Raw genomic sequence first — 16,391 nt, 5'->3', positions numbered from 1 at the left:
TGATGGGAAGAAACCATGGAGGATTTATGGATAGCTGCAGCAGTTCAAAATACAAGCTCTTCTGGGTCAGTTGGGGTGTAACCAGGATGACTTCTACCTTCTCCATATACATCTTGGGAAGTGGGAGTAGTGGCAATGCATAGAGGCAGTCCTTGGGTCTTTTGATGTTTGGGACTTCTGAGAGACAGAATACTGAAACTGCTTCTTTAGGTAATAAATAATTCATCTTAAATCTTCTTGATTAATGTGTTTATTAGTCCATCAAAAAGAACAAAATGAAGCACAGTATTGCTATGGCAGAACAGGAACCTTTCATAAGTATGAGGGTTGGTTGGTAGTTCTGATTTTCAGTTTTTGCCCTATAGTACCTCTTTGGAGAAAAGCCTATTTACAGCCAGGTCCAATGATCACTAGGTGAAGCAGAGATCTAAATGGCACGTCATATTTTCAGCAGCAGCAATTTGCGTAACATATCTAGCGAAAGTCTGCAAAGCTGTAGGATTTAAAGTGCTTTGCAATCTGTTCAGAGCTTACACATTGGCCAAATGTATTTGATTTGCACTTTAATGACAAACAACTGACCAACCTTAATGCAGAGAAATATAATTAATTCTTGTGCACAAAGATTCCACATTAGAACTAGGATGAACATTGTTGACAATTGAATGATGCTTCAAAAGTGTCTTCAAAACACTATTGGAAGAATTTAGCTAATTTAATATTTTCTGATTATTTTCCATAAAATCAAATAAACACCATACTTTACAAATGAAAGGCATTTGATAATGAATTTTCTGAAGTAATCAACGTGCGTCAACTAAAAAAAATGGAAACATTCTGCTTTTACCCAGTGTATTTTTTGGTAAAAATGTATTGCCCAAAATGGAGCATATGTTGAAGCGACTATTCCACTTTCTCAAAAAAAAAAAAAAAAGTGTCAGAAAAGTTTTTAATGCAATACAAAATGTCCAAAATCTGCAAGGACCAAAAAACCCCCCCCAAAAAACCCCAAGTTCAATCTCTTGCCATTATATAGAAATTATTTTAATTATCTATAAACTTGATTTACTAGTTTATTACACTGTAATTAGCTAAAAATAGCTATCAGAAAATGTGTTGGTCCAAATTAAAATCATACAATTTTTGCTTCAACGACGTAAAGATCAGGTCGTTTCTGGGAAAGAATGGGGATTTGTTTACGGATTTCTTCAGCCTTCTTTAAATCTGTAAAAAGAAATAAGGTCACATTAATCCCAATTGTTTCCTTCCTAATATGATTGGGCAGTATATAGCTTGAACACATTACCTATCCACCACTCATAAAAGAATCGGTATTTTTTCCAGAGTTGTGTGGGCAAAATAAAAGTCTTCCCCTAACAGCTATGTGATCCTGATGCATGCTTTAATGAATCACAGAAAAGAGCTGCATTTGTGCTCCAGCATCTTCTGAAGTACATATTCTGAATCAAATCTGAAGCACTGCATAGCCCTAGTAGATAATACTGTATATTTACATCTTCATAAGGCAAATCTTAAATCAACAGATTGAAGTGTGTATTAGAATTGCTGAATCTCTTATAACATGCAAAGTTCTTAAATGACTTCACTCTCATAACCTTGTAATGATCAGTATTCTAACTGATAGGCAGAGAACTGAGATACATGTACCAACTTAAGCTAATTTACATGAGCCTATATAAAGATCTAAAATGGTCCTATCAACTCACCTATTTCTGCATAGACAACTGTTTCTTCAGTGCCAGCTTTGGCTATAACCTCACCCCTAGAAAGGAAAGCACAGGATTAACGAATCATGTATTGCCATAGTGTGGCCTCTCCTGCTGTTCCTGAAACTCTCCTTCAGCAAAGGCAACTCTCTCTGATTTCTTATTCAGGGGCACCTCCAGAACTGTTCTAGAAATTTACTTGATCTTCTTCGGCAGTTTTACGTTCTCATGAATGGGGATTGAAAAGCAGGGAAGACATTACTCAAAATTTCACCTGCATTTGGTTCAAAGCTGATACAGAAATCTGGAAGATGAAAAAACAAAACTTGCCTTCAAGTCCTAGACAATTCTGCCTTTCCTCTTGTTAAAAGGATATGTTTATGTTACAGGTGAGGACAACGAAAGGAAAAATGTACTTCAGTTTAAGACAATCTTTCCCATCCTGATACTGTACCACTGTGATGTGCTGAATAATTCCTTCCAAATGTAGTCCTAATATATCCAAAGGCCAGAGGTTATGGAAGACTGATCTAAAGTAATCAAGATTACAGATCCAGGGATGTGTGAATTTGCTCCATATTTTTAATTATCTTAGGGGACTTAACTCTAAACTGTGGACTTATATAAAAGCCTCAGCCTTCTGCGAGCAAGGTACCTAAAGGCTGTGTATATTCTGCACTGATATTTCAAAACAGAAAGAAACCAGAATGAATCTATCACCAAGGATTACAGAGCACTGATTTTTGCTTTCCGGCTAAAGAAAGAGAACACATGAAAAAATAGCAACTGTTAGAAAGGAATTTGAAATGAACATAGCCATTTTTAAAACAGTATTTAAAAGGCAATAGGCAAATGTGCCAAAATTCAGCCTACAGAAGAAGAAAACTGTTTTACGATACATAAAATCTGACCTGTTTAGGTATTTTAAACTTCTTGTATTTATTAACGGTATTGTTGAATTCCTGATAACACAAAAGATTGTAAAACAGTAAGTTTTGAAGTAATACAGGCTTGGACCTAGGTATTGAAATGCGTTGCCACAATCTTTCTCATATGCATGTCCTTTCTTTTCTCTACTGTTGGAAGATGTTACTAAGAGTAATGGTACAAAATTGATACTCTCATCAAAGGTTTATTAGTCATTCTACATTTTCTGAAACAAAACTAGCCAAAAAATAATATGGAACATATTATCAGGCATGGTGATTTTCAAATGATTAAAAAAGGAATAGAATACCTAAATCTGTTGCCAGCCATGCCATTAAAAATATGTGCGACGTAACATTTGAAGTAAAAACAATCCTTTGACTAGGTTATCGGTGAACTCAAGCAAAATGAGGGAGGGAGAAAATCCTTAGTGACCAGGGCAAGGATAGAATTTTTCTACGGAGGCACCATAGAGAGAATGCTTGAACTTTCTTGGTTTTTATTGCCAGGGTTAGGTAAATGTGAAGATAATGGCTACTTTTTAATTAAAAAAAAAATACTGTACATTTAAATTAGGCCATTTTGTCTTGTTGATTGTAATATATTAGTGGAAGAAGTTTGTTTTCTTTCTTACCATGGATTTACTACAGTACTATGTCCCCAAGCCACATAAGATCCTGTCTCATCCCTAGCAGGAGATGCAGTTGCTACGTAGGCCTGGTTATCCACAGCTCTGCCAAAAAGGAAAAGAAAGAGTATCAGCATATTAGCCCTTGCAGGTGGACTTAAAAATGTGGCCACTTGGTTTCTTAAATATGGAAACCTTTCTTTTTTTCTAGTTTAGATAAAATATCTAAGGATCTAAAGTATCAGCAAATGAGATAACGTACTTTGAATTTAAATTTTAAAAAAACTATTAAGAAATACAATAAGAGTTGTATTAAGAGTTACAGTGGCCAAAGCAATGCAGAGAGTCATTTCAGTACTGTATATCACTATAGGGATGAGTGTAGGCAAAGGTAGTTTAAGTGATTCTCACCGGCCTCTTTGCAGCAGTTCCCAGTGGGCTGGTCCGGTTGTCAGGTTAAAAGCCCCTGGATACACGAGGAGTTTGCAACCTTAGTTCAAAAGGAAGATAGGATAACAGTATGATCAGAAAGATAGAGCACAGACAGCAGAAAGCTTACCACTGTTTATTTGATAAATTTTAGTCAAGCCTTTTTTATTTTATTTCATTGGATAGTCTGTGAGGTATATTTTTGAGTGTAATTTTAAGAAGCAATCTGCACTAAAAGCTGTCAGAATTCCAAACTGAGAATTAAAATTAAACTGATAATTGAAAACAATGGCTTTGGTCCCAGGCCTGGCGTTGATGTTTTTTATTTGTTTAAGGCCTCTATTTTGTTTTGTTGGTTTTGTTGTTTATTGAATCATTTTAGTCTGGGATGCCTGTCTAATGTTATGTTTTTAGCTGTTTTATGTTTTTTCTAGTTTTGTACACTGCCCAATGTCCACTCACTGGAGTTGGGCGGCCAATAAATTTACATCATCATCATCATCCAGTATTTTCTACAGTATTACATTTGGGGCAAAACCTTGTACCAAAATGGCTAAATTAATGAAATTGTAGAGAACTTTCAGTTGCTTAGGGAAATGCATTATTTACCTTTAATCCCTGAGCAATGGCACTGAAAACCTGGCCTAGCCTATCATTTTAAAAATCTCTAAGTAGACTGGGATAACCACTGAATCTTCTCCACTATTCTCTGCAGTGACCTAGCCAGCCATTCTCTGCAACAATGCAAAACTGATTAACAGGAAATCTCCACTTCTATACTCTTTCTCATTTACTTAAGTAAACTCTGATAATTGTTCCATTTGGGGTGATTTTCTCCCTACATGTATGTTGTTCATTAGCCAAAAGAACTGAACAGAACAGCAAACAATTATTTTGCTCTCATTTCTAGTTATCCCTGTCTATTCCTAGAGTCCTTGTCTATCCAATGGAAAGGCCCATTTCCCTTACTTTAACCATTGTTATTGTTTTTAATGGGAACAATTTATGGGTACAACTGGAAAATTGTGAAAAGAAAGAATTTGGTTTTTTTCCCATACCAGCTTTCATAACATTTTCCTCTTATTACTCAAGCAATTGTGCAAAGTAATGAACCAAGAAAGAAAAAGGTCAGGATGGGTGGAGAATGAGTTTTGAAAGCATGAACAAGGATCAGAGGGAACACAGGCAAGGAGGAGCTAATCAGAGGGTGACTGGGAGAGACCTGATAGGCTCAAAGTGAAGAGAGAAAGTTAGAGGCACAGATGCTAGAGGAAAAATGCAATGGATGCAAGCATTTCCCCCCTTCCCACTCTGCAGCTAGGGGGGGTTTATAGATACAGGTAGTCCTTGCTTAATGACCACAACAGGGACCTGAAAATTGGTCAGGCAGGGCGGTCATTAAGTGAGTCAACATGTGACCGAACCCAATTTTACGACCACTTTTACAATGGTCATAAACAGAATCACTCTGGTCGTTAAGCAAGTCACATTGTTAAGTGAATCACGTGGTCATTAAGCAAAACCAGCTTCCCCAATGGACTTTTGCTGGAATTAACGATCATGGAGATTCACTTTACAACCATTGTAAAAAAGGTCACAAATGATGATCATGTGACTGCGGGGGGTGCGACAGTTTGCTACAGTCATAAGTGTGAATATAGGTTGTAAAGCACTTTTTCTGAGCCCATCGTAACTTTGAATGTCATTAAACAAATAATCATTAAGCGAGGACTATCTGTATACTGACTTGTCTTGTTTTCCTTTTCCTAAACTTGCTATGGAAAAATGACACAAAAAAAGGGGGGGGGGGTATTCCAAGCTTTCTGTGTGCCCATTTTTTGCTTTGACATTTACCTGTCCATCCTCCAAACCCAAAGAGATTTCTCCTGAGACAATCCATTCTTTTGGTATACAAATTTTACTTCCAGCTCTGTCATGTCTGCCTATGAGATTCTCCCTGTGAATCTCTCATGAATCCAGATCCAGATCCATATACCAGAACCTGACAACCAACTTATGACCTCATCCTCTCATCTACTCCTTTGGACCAGATTTCAGCCACTGAATTATGAAAGACATTGCTTTGAACAATAGATTCTGCTACCAGCTGCTAATCTCAGATTTTCTGTTTTTTTCTCTTAGAACAGCTATATCAATTACTTAAGAGTAATTTGTAGCAACTATGGTCATTAACATGATAGGTATACTTTATACTATCAATATATCATTGTGATTTACCAATACATGGTGGAAAAAATGTAGAATCTTAATATTGAGGTAATCAAGCAATTCTTGATTACCCAAGCACATCAAAGCACACTGCAAAACAAAACAAACACATCAAAGAAATATGATGCGCTTTGATTTTTAAGGCTGTATGAGCACATTACTAATTAGAGCTGCTACGATGACAAATAATGTCAGGGAGATGGAGTGGAGACTGAAGATTTAGTCACTAGCATTAGTCCACAGAATTATGAATAGTAATTTTCACAAACTCTATTGACAATATATAAAAACTGCCTGGAAAGCTAGACAGTTGAGGAGACAAACAAACCATTAGAAGAGAATATCTAAAAAAATTCTCATTCTAATCAAAGTTCAGGGGTGCCATCATCTATTTATGGTCAAAATCAAATGACAGCCATTCAGAACAGTTATGATGTACCTTTAAGATTTTTTTTCCATTGGCAGAAATAGTTGCTAGTAGAACAATAGCAACTCCTTTATTAAAAATACTACAGGATTACAGATGATAGGTCTTATTAGTTCCTATAAACCATAAGGAAAGTACATTTGCTCAAAAGGGAAAAGAGAAATCATGCAATGTTTAAGGATACTGGGTATGACGAATAATAATAATAGTAATGTATTAAATTTATATGCCACCCAGACCCCTTAAGATGATATAGGTAATGGCTGCCATTTTGAAGTAGAAAACCCCCTATAACTATTAGTTCTAATTCTGTCCAATTGCAGCACAAATCAGAGTGTTTTAGACTTTGCTAATGCCTGCTGCTAGAGGTGAAAAATCTCAGCCTTTCCCAGTCTGAAACCTTCTAGACATCCTTGTCATAACTTGCACCACACGTACCATGTTGATGTGAACTTCAGACTGAGAAAGCTCATCTAAACCTCATTTAGATGATTTTGGATGCAGTGGGCAAAATTTCTAAATCCAGTTGAGGCATTTAAAAAAGGCAAAACAAAGAGATCTGAATATCATTTGTGCAAATGATGTAAATCAATGAAATTATGTAAATTAATGTAAATGACATGATTTTGTATTTAACAGACATATGAGAAGAATGGACATTACTACTTCAAATGGTTCATTAAATCATTTCACTGAATATATATTTTAATAGCCATAATCCCATGAGTTGGTTAAATTTTGCAAGGTGTTGGTATTCTCACTCAACATTTCTCAGATAAAAACACCAAATCCTGGCAGATTTTACCACATTATTTTTAAGCTATTAAAAATATTATTTTGGGGTTAAGTGGTTATATGTACCATCGTACAGACACAGAACTGTCTTAAATATTGACCATAAAAGTTTGACAACAATGTAGTGCTCCATATAAAGAGAAAGACTGGGGACAACTCATCTCTATATTTCTAAAGCGCACACATAAGAAAAAAGTACATTCTAATTGTGGAAGATACAATATTTCATACACAATAACAAAAGTGTCCTCTATCATGTCACCTGCCTTATGGAATAGCCTCCCCAGAGATATGAATGGTCTCAACACTGTTGGCCTTCAGAAAAGGGATGAAGACCTGTCTTTCCCCCAAGCACTGGGATCAGGATGTTAATGGAGCTCTGGCACAGTTGTATGGTTTATGGGTAAGAGATTTTTTTTGAATGGAGCCTTAACTTTGTCTTTTTTCTTTCTTTAAATTTATTTGCTTTGGGATAATTGTGTATCCTTGTTTGCCGCCCAGGGTTTCTCTAGTAGATGGGTGGCCATATACACTTATTTAATATAGAAATAAAGGAAGAGCTTTACTCAGTCTTACCTTTCTGGGTGTAGATTTGAGCTAGCTCAGGAAATCGAATGTCGTAACAGATGCCAATTCCTATTTTACAGTATGCTGCATCAAAACAAGACCATGTCAGACACTTCTTATTACTCTACAAACCAACCCTGATGTCTCTAGAAATGCTAAAATGTGTTGTATAATGTACTTATTATGGCAGAGGAAATGAATCCTGATTTATAATATCCATGAGACAACAAGCCTGATCTGAATCACACATTTCATATGAGGAATTAAACAGTTTTCATCAATTCATGTCTTTCTACTAAAAATAGGGTTAAGAACTCTGCAAATAAGTAATCAGTTATATACATAGAAATTCACAGAGTAGCTTTCTCAGCACCACGAGGTATAACATTAAACATTTACATTTGACCATAATTTATAATCAAATATGAAAGAACTGAATGTATATTAACAAATAAAACTTAATCCTGAATAAAATTGTAACTTTAGAAATTTTATTACATTAAAAAAAATTAAAGATGAATTACTTCTCACTACCAAAAATAAAAGTCTCTTTACTTACGAGTATCGAACACAGAAAACCTGTCACCCGCACTCAGAGTTTCTGATTCCTGAAATCGGATTTTTCCAGGCACATTAATGTCAAACAAATGAATCTGTTTTAAAAAATGAAGACAATTCCTGTTTAAAGATCATTTTAATTGCATATTCTCTGCACAATAATGAGAGATTCACAAAATGTTACATTGAATATATACCCTCTAACTACTATGCCAGAGCACCATCTTAAATTCAGAGAAAAGCTTTGTCCAGGAATAAACTGTCCAAAGCTAGACAGCCTAAAATAATTGGAGACGGTAATATTTAGATAGAGGCTGCATTCAGACAATCAAAACTTTGTTTAAGAAGCTAAGATATGCATAAGATGAAACTGAAATATTGACAGGCAGCCATTCTGCTCCTATCTTTTTGCAAGTAGTGAAAAACATTAAGACACTTCTGTTAAGTCTAAACTAAGAACTAGTTTCAAATAAGCTTTCAAATAAACTTGAAGCCAGTTTTCATGAAGTCGGCTGGTCTGAAATAACAGCTATCTTTTTTAACTGCAAGATGTTGACTTTGGGAGGTGTTTATGGGAAAGGAGGAGGCCAGTTGCCAGAAAGTGCAAGAATTAATGCATTTCTCAGCTGAAGTACACTTTAATTTGTCTTAATGTACCAATATAGGATGTCAAATAATACTTTGTGCACAAGCAACACACACTTCATTTAGAAAATTTGAGAGGGTTTTGCCCTTCAGAAAGAAAGTACCACAGAAGTTTTGTTTAATGGATTTTTCCAGGCACGTTAATGTCAAACAAATGAATCTGTTTTAAAAAATGAAGAAAATTCCTGTTTAAAGATCATTTTAATTGCATATGCCTACTGGCTAAAGGACAATGTCATTCCACCAGTTCTTCCCAGAAATAATTAAGCTTGGATCATTGCAGTTGTAAATAATTGACAGGTTAATATTACTTAAGAAGGAGTGGATAATTGAGAAAGGCTGAGTGTTGAAATGACCATGCTTTTCTATGTTACTTCTTTGACACACATCCACACTACCCCCATTACCTACTGTCTGTCAATTATTACCTACTGTCTGTCAATTAGTCTCTTATGTATTGGGAGAAGTCAGAGAGAACAAATATCCCTTCTTAGCTTTGTTTAAGATTTTCCATGTATGGCAGTAAATACAAAAATGTTTCCACCAAGCAAAATTTAGCTTTAACCTAAATTTCTTTACTATTATCCCTGCAGTATAAGTCATAAAGGAAATAAAACTCTGTGATAATGGCAGTGTAGGGAAAGCAACAAATGCCTTTGGGCTCAGATGCAGCCAATCCAAACCCAAATGTGGAAATGGACATGGGAGTCCTTGAATTCTTCCATGAAAAATAAGAGCCTATGCTAAAGTGCAGACTCTCAAGCTAAACTACAGAATTTTTAAAAGTTGTTGGCAAGTAAATTCCACTCCTAAATTGCAGGATGCAAATGTTACAAAAGAAATAATTCTATGGTTCTACTAAGTAATCTAAATGTGACCACCATCCTTCTCTTGAGAAAGAATTATATTAAATGATTTTTTTTTAATAAAGCAGGTAATTTCATCATATCTGAAAGGAAAAAGGACAGACAGGGATTTTTTACCTTTCTGTATTTAGCTAACATAGTACCATCAGGACCAAAAGCTGTACATGTATTATACAATTTTCCCGCATCCTCCTCTGGAATAGAACCTGTAGTTAAAAACAAAGAAAGATGATTATTATTTAATCAAATATAAAGGCTGTATTTATATACAAAAATGAATTTAAAAAATAGCAATTTACCTCCAATGAGATATATACCACATTCCTTTGCAATTTCTGAGAGCTTCTGTGTGGAGTCCCCAGGAATTTTCTCTGCATATTCTGGGAAATATTTTGTGCCATAGGGACAATTGAAGCATTCCTATGATGGGAATCAAAAGAAGGCAGACATCTATGTAGCATATTCAAGGAATGTATGATTTTTTTTAAGTGACATAAAAAATATAAAATGCAAAAATGACTGGCCATAAGAAAAAAACATGACAATATATTTATTGGAGCAAAGTCTCAACTCCATACCATCTTGTTTTCTTTTTAACTGGAGGAGTAGATAATGGTAAAAAGGCTGAACTGATGCTGGAATTACACAAAGTATTAGATATGTTCACGGGAGAGAGAATGTGTGTGTGTGTGTATGTATGTATGTGTGTGTGTATATATATATATACACACACATATACATACTACATACACACATATACATATACTACAGGATAAAATATAATGATAATGATACAGTATGTTGAATAAGCTACTGGTGGGTTTACACAGCACACTAAGCCATAATGTGATGTTTTTGACTCAAAGCAAATATCTAACCTCTGCCCCTCAAAACCTACATTATAGCTTAGCCTGATTTATAAACTTAGGCTTCAGAATATCAATGACAAATAAAGCTTTTACTGTTCCAAGCAGACCTTGCTGCTCAATTGAGGAGGCTGGCTGAGTGAACATGGTGGTATTTGGGGTGCAGTCAGCAAGCATCATCATATACAAGGCCATTGTATTTGGGCTACATGTGATACAACAGGTTCTTTTAACTTCACTCAGCAGAGTCAGAAATAAACATTTCCAACAAATGGGAAAACTCTGTTCATCTGGGCCGCGGATGTTATTCAATTGTCTTTTTTTCCTATATCTCAGTTTGTGTGATGGAATGGAATTACAGTGGTACCTCGGGATACGAACGCCTCTACTAACAAACTTTTCGGGTTACGACCAGCTCCAGCCACAAAAATTTACCTCAATGTGCAAACTCTGCCTTGGGGTACGGTCATTTTTCCGCCCTGACACGTGGTCCGCGGCCGTTTTCCCGCCGCGCTGCGCGGCGCCCGGCCGTTCTCCCGCCGCGCTGCGCGGCGCCCGGCCGTTCTCCCACCTCGCCGCGCCCAGCCGTTCTCCCGCTGCGCCACACCGAGCCCGGCCATTCTCCCGCCGCACCGCACCGCGCCCAGCCGTTCTCCTGCTGCGCCGCGCCCGGCCATTCTCCCGCCGTGCCACGCCTGGCCGTTCTCCCCCCGCGCCGACACGTGGTCCGCGGACGCCAGAACGGATTAACGGTAATTACATTGAACCTTATGGGAAAATTTGCTTCGGGGTGCGACCAAATTCGGAGGGCGGAACGGATTAACCGGATTTACATTGAACCCTATGGGGAAATTTGCATTGGGTTACGACCAACTCGGGATACACCCAGAGTCATGGAACGCATTAAGTTCGTATCCCGAGGTACCACTGTATGAAGGCCAAGCTCAGGCAGATAAACATTTTCTTAGCTCGCCAGAACCGTGTGGGAGGAACAAGAGGATGAGACTGGCACCTCCCTGAGGAATTCACACTGTTGTGGCTGCAGGACTTTGGGAACTGGGGTTTTAGTCTGGGAAGATTCTTGTTAGGGGTTGTAACTAATAAACATAGCTGGATTGAATTGGCATTGTCTCTTGGAATTCCTTGGGCTAGGCCTGACATCAATCTTCCCAGACTAAAACCCCAGTTCCCAAAGTCCTCCAGCCACAACAGTGTGAATTCCTCAGGGAGGTGCCAGTCTCATCCTCTTGTTCCTCCCACACGGTTCTGGCGAGCTAAGAAAATGTTTATCTGCCTGAGCTTGGCCTTCATAATTCCATTCCATCACAGTTTGCCTACTATTACTACAAATAAAACTATAGTATTCACCTGCAGCCAGAATGAAACCTATTTTAGATCAAAACAAAAATAGTTGTTTACATGGTCAAAAAAAATATCACACAAACATGGAATTCTTAAATACTTTTGTTGTAGATGGTTCAGAAAAGAGGATTCTCATAGCTTGTTCTGGCACAAGTTACTTTGTTTGGTTCTGAGTTAGTGTTTGTGTGAAACCAATCGTTATGATTTATAAACAATGGTTTATGGGTCAGCGATATTATACAATCCTAGTCAGTCTTGATTGCTGCATTTTTACTCTAATAGGGGAGGTCTATCAGGAAAAAGAAATATTCTCTCCATTTAGAACCAGGTTGGTTGGTTACCGAGTACTTTGTATTGTGTGACATACATAGCATGAAAAAATTAATGACCAACTCAGACAGGCAAGTTCTGTGGGTAAATTTCCAAAAAACATCTGGAAACAGTCCAGTGCTGTGGAGCAAAGCAACAAAATATCAAGTTAAAAAAATCACATTATCATGTGTTAAAAATACAATATTATAAAACAAGAAAGAATAAATGTTTTAAAAACAAAAAGCTCAAGAAGAAAAACAGGTGAATAGCAAGATTATGACAAGATATTCAACAAACTTTTGGTTAAAATCTGTTTAAGCTACTATCAATTCATGTATCATGTTTGTGGCATGAAAATGCAACATAGGCAGTGAAAGATCGGGTGTACTAGGATTTTGATTAGGTTAGCATTTATTGTATTGTCATGAATTGCTGATATTAAAAGTGACAATGATCAATATTGTATATCAGTTGACTAGTTACAAACTGCCAATCTAGTTTCCATCCTCTGCTATCAAATATATTTACTAATTGTAAGTATAAGTTTTATACAAGTTTTATACATGTATAAAAACACATGTATATTTGAAATGCAGGCACTGTACAATAAAAGGTTTTTTGGGCAGTGCCATAATTTATGTGCTTATTAAGTCATAAGACTACAGTAGTTTAGGACTAGAGTGGGGCTATATGTGGAGAACTTAAGTGTCTTCTGTTTCTTGTTATTTTGAAGTGTACACTTCAGTCTCCAAAACATGTTTGTCAATGTATAGGGCTGGATTCAAGTTATATATTTTTTTGTCCTTGTGAATATGTCATACTTTTTAAGTTATATGCAGGGGTAGCAGTGGCAGTTAGTGTTTGTTGAAGCCCAATTTTGACATTCATTCTGGCCTTGGAAAGAAATTGTGTAAGAAACTAACTATGCAAGGGAGAAAAATTAAACACCAAATATATCACTGGAGAACAGTAAGAACATCTGAATTTGGAGAGTAACTTTTGAAAAATGCTATACTCACTGGCAGAACTACAAGTTTTGCTCCTTGTCCTGCTGCAGTTCTCACAAGTCTACAGGCTCTGTTCAAGTTGTCTGTTTTGACAGTAGATACATGAAGCTGGATGAGTGCTAAACGAAAATCTAAAGGTAAAAAAAGCAAAGGTTCAGCTCTGGAGAAAGACAATCTGCACTGTTTCAAAAGCCTCTCACACCACTGTCAAGAACTATTTATAACTGAAAGCCTTAAAAGGTTGGGGGAACCAAAGACCATGTTGTGTGGGGATTGGGATCTCAATGTAACTACAGGGCACCAGGGTGGAAAAACCAATATAAAGAAAAAGGAGCGGTTAAACAGCACCTTCTCTTGCTTAAAATTCTGCATCGACTTAACCCTAACAACTAAAGCTTTGCTCTCTCATCCTTATATAAGTATAAGTTGTATTATAGTTGAACACAAGTTGAACATTAGCTAACTCTATGATGCAGTTGTTAAAAACAAATAATTTATGATGTATTATCAGAAGCATAAGGCCCAAATCATGGGAAGTAATTGTTCTACTCTATTCTGCCTTAGGCCCCACTTGGACCAAGTCTAGTTCTGGGCACCAGAGTCTAAAAAGAACATCACAGACTGGAATGGGTTAAGAGAAGGGCTACCAAAATGATAAGGGAACTGAAAACTAAGCTCTATAAGGAATGGTTAAAGGAACTGGGTATGTTTAGCTTCTAAAAGAGAAAATTGAAAGAAATAAGATAGCAGTCTTAAGACATCTAGAGAGCTGTCACATTGTCAGCCCTTTGAGATAGGCAAGGTCAGGGAACAAGAGTTGTTAGGAATGTTGGAATGTACTTTAATGTGGTTAAATATTGTAACAATCTTAAAAGCCAGTCAAAGTCTCTCTCTACTTCAGCTTATACCAGCACAATCAAGGCAGGGTTGTTCCGAGTTTCTTCTTCACTTTCTAATTTTCCAGGACTCATATTTTTTCTATAATGGCTCACTTTCCCTGAGTCAAGCCCACATTCCATCACACACACCAAGGAGAGAATGGACTTATTCTCTGTTGTCCCAGAGTGCAGGACCAGAACCAATGGGTTGAAACTACAGGGCAGTAGATTCAGTTTACTAGGTGGAACTGAGATGTCAATCATTGGAATAGCACAAACAGTAAGGAAGAGATGCTGACAAAAACGGCCAAAACATTTTTTAAGTTCTGAGAAGAGAGAGAATATTTGGAAGTGGCTCAGGTAGACACTCCCAACTCATAATTTATCTTCTTCCAGTTATCCAGCACTTCACCTGTTCTACGATATTTTTTACAGGTTTGGCTAGACCATTAGCATGTTAGTGAGAATGCATTGTGTGTGGGCTAATTGGGCCTTTAAAAATGGTGATATTACTATTTTAGGGCTCACACTATAGGGAACCATGCTATCACTTTTCAGAAATCTTGACAAAAGGATTGCTCATCCTCAGTTTATCTGATGACATGAACAGAAGTAGCCAAAAAGAATGAAGCATCCTGGTATCATTCCATGAGACCATGATCATAAAGTGCTATTTCTTGGGCACACAATGCTGTATTTTATAATTCTACAGTTATATCTCTACTCTCCCAATTTTCAGGAAGGAATTGAAGACCTGGCTCTGCCAACTTGCGTGGGGTGAGAAGAGATACAACCAACCCTGAGAGTGGCTGGTGCCTTGAAGATGCTCCCTGAGTTTATTAACACGTAATTAACATCAGTCTCTTGGAAATATTATATAGGAATCTTGTTGTTGCAGTCTATTTTAATTAATTAATTTTTATTTTATTTTAATTAATATTTATTCTGTTTTTACAGATGGGTGGTGACAAATTTGAAATATAAATAAATAAATTAAGGTTTCCCAACATTTCAGAGATTAAAAAAAGTCCCCAAACAGTTTCTGAATTCACTGGAGCATGACTGACAAAACCTGCAGAGTAGCAGAACTGCCTACCACCAATGTTTTCCAGCACTTCAGCCCTATGTTACAAATACCATTGTGTGGACTTACCCCTTAGTACTTTATAACTGGAGTCCAAATGAGCAAAATGGATAACACATTTAACATTGCAACCTATTGCAAAATAACTGAGAGGTACAATGCAAGACATGCCAAATATTAAACTGCCCCAACTGCTGATGAGTCAATTGGTTTAAAGTACTTCTTTACTGATATGGTTAGGAGTAGCACACACGGACCACATACATGCACAAGCACAACTCCCTCAGGGCTTTATTCCATGCATCTGAAGTGGAGACTGATTCGTGACAGTTACTGTGACAATGAATCGATTACTGTGTTTGCTAAGGGTACTTTTGCTGCAAAAAAACTAACGCGACTACCCGCTGGAAGTTATCCAAAATTACGGAAAACGAACCAACCAAAAATAGCGTACTTAAGGTAATTATGGGAAAGACATTTTCCCTAAACAGGAGCAGTACCTATCTTTTAAACTCCCCAGCCAAAAGACAACAAGCAGTACCACTTGTACGACTACAACTCGACGCCAACCTGCGTAAAATTGCACTCTCAAGTCTCTAGTTAAGTTTGTTAACCCATCATCTCTCTGCCAGCCATCTCCCTCTAGCCGAAGGCAAGCTTAACAGGGCGAGGGACAAAGTCACCCTTCACCTTTACTCCCCTTTTCGTTAAGTGCCCAGCGGAAATTGAACTGCCTGAGCACACAGTTTCCCCTTGTAAGAAAATTACTTACTAGCCATGACTCCCTTCACCAGCTGCATAAAATCGATTCACTGCTAAGATTTGCCGCTCGCCGGAAAACATAAAGGTTCTTGGAGAATACGACGCATGCTCAAAAGGAGCGAGGTGCTTCTAGGAAATGTAGTTCTATTGGAGGGCATTTGTCCCAGTTTTTAGCTCTCATATGTATTGGTCCACAACTCCCACAAGCCCTTGGCCTTAATAGTGTCTCTGGGAATGATGGGAGATGAAGTCCAGAGCATTTGGCGGATTTCAGATTCTCTATGCTGGATTTACTGTTTCCTCCTTCCTTCCGCCCTCTGGG

General features: G+C 37.2%; 1 protein-coding gene across 2 annotated transcripts; it reads right to left on the bottom strand.

Annotated features, from left to right (window-relative positions):
- Positions 1 to 234: 234 nt before the first annotated feature.
- On the bottom strand, positions 235 to 16,232 carry NIT2 (nitrilase family member 2). Of its 2 annotated transcripts, none has more exons than XM_007427457.4 (10): positions 16,080 to 16,232; positions 13,358 to 13,476; positions 10,098 to 10,218; positions 9,916 to 10,004; positions 8,289 to 8,382; positions 7,739 to 7,813; positions 3,694 to 3,772; positions 3,289 to 3,387; positions 1,728 to 1,783; positions 235 to 1,224 (listed from the first exon to the last, which is right to left on the bottom strand). In XM_007427457.4, the coding sequence occupies exons 1-10, from the start codon at positions 16,105 to 16,107 to the stop codon at positions 1,133 to 1,135; spliced, it is 852 nt and encodes a 283-aa protein (XP_007427519.1). In that variant the 5' UTR covers positions 16,108 to 16,232; the 3' UTR covers positions 235 to 1,132. The 2 variants fall into 2 exon arrangements, with proteins under 2 accessions (XP_007427519.1, XP_025021977.1); XM_025166209.2 differs by lacking the exon at positions 16,080 to 16,232 and adding an exon at positions 12,394 to 12,476.
- Between the last annotated feature and the right edge of the window lie 159 nt (positions 16,233 to 16,391).

Source organism: Python bivittatus, unplaced genomic scaffold (assembly GCF_059951505.1).
Source record: "Python bivittatus isolate LINGU-HERP-01145 unplaced genomic scaffold, Pbiv_v1 ctg000340_np1212, whole genome shotgun sequence".
Classification (NCBI taxonomy): Eukaryota; Metazoa; Chordata; class Lepidosauria; order Squamata; family Pythonidae; genus Python; species Python bivittatus.
Note: the sequence above shows the minus strand (reverse complement) of the source record. Positions and strands in the feature narration are given on the sequence as shown.

Excerpts from the sequence above, each read along its gene's own strand:
- NIT2 (XM_007427457.4), bottom strand. The coding sequence starts at position 16,107 with ATGCAGCTGGTGAAGGGAGTCATGGCTA. Across the intron at positions 10,005-10,097 it reads TGGTATATATCTCATTGGAG|GTTCTATTCCAGAGGAGGAT; the intron begins GTAAATTGCTAT and ends TTTTAACTACAG. Across the intron at positions 1,225-1,727 it reads AGTTGTCTATGCAGAAATAG|ATTTAAAGAAGGCTGAAGAA; the intron begins GTGAGTTGATAG and ends TTCTTTTTACAG.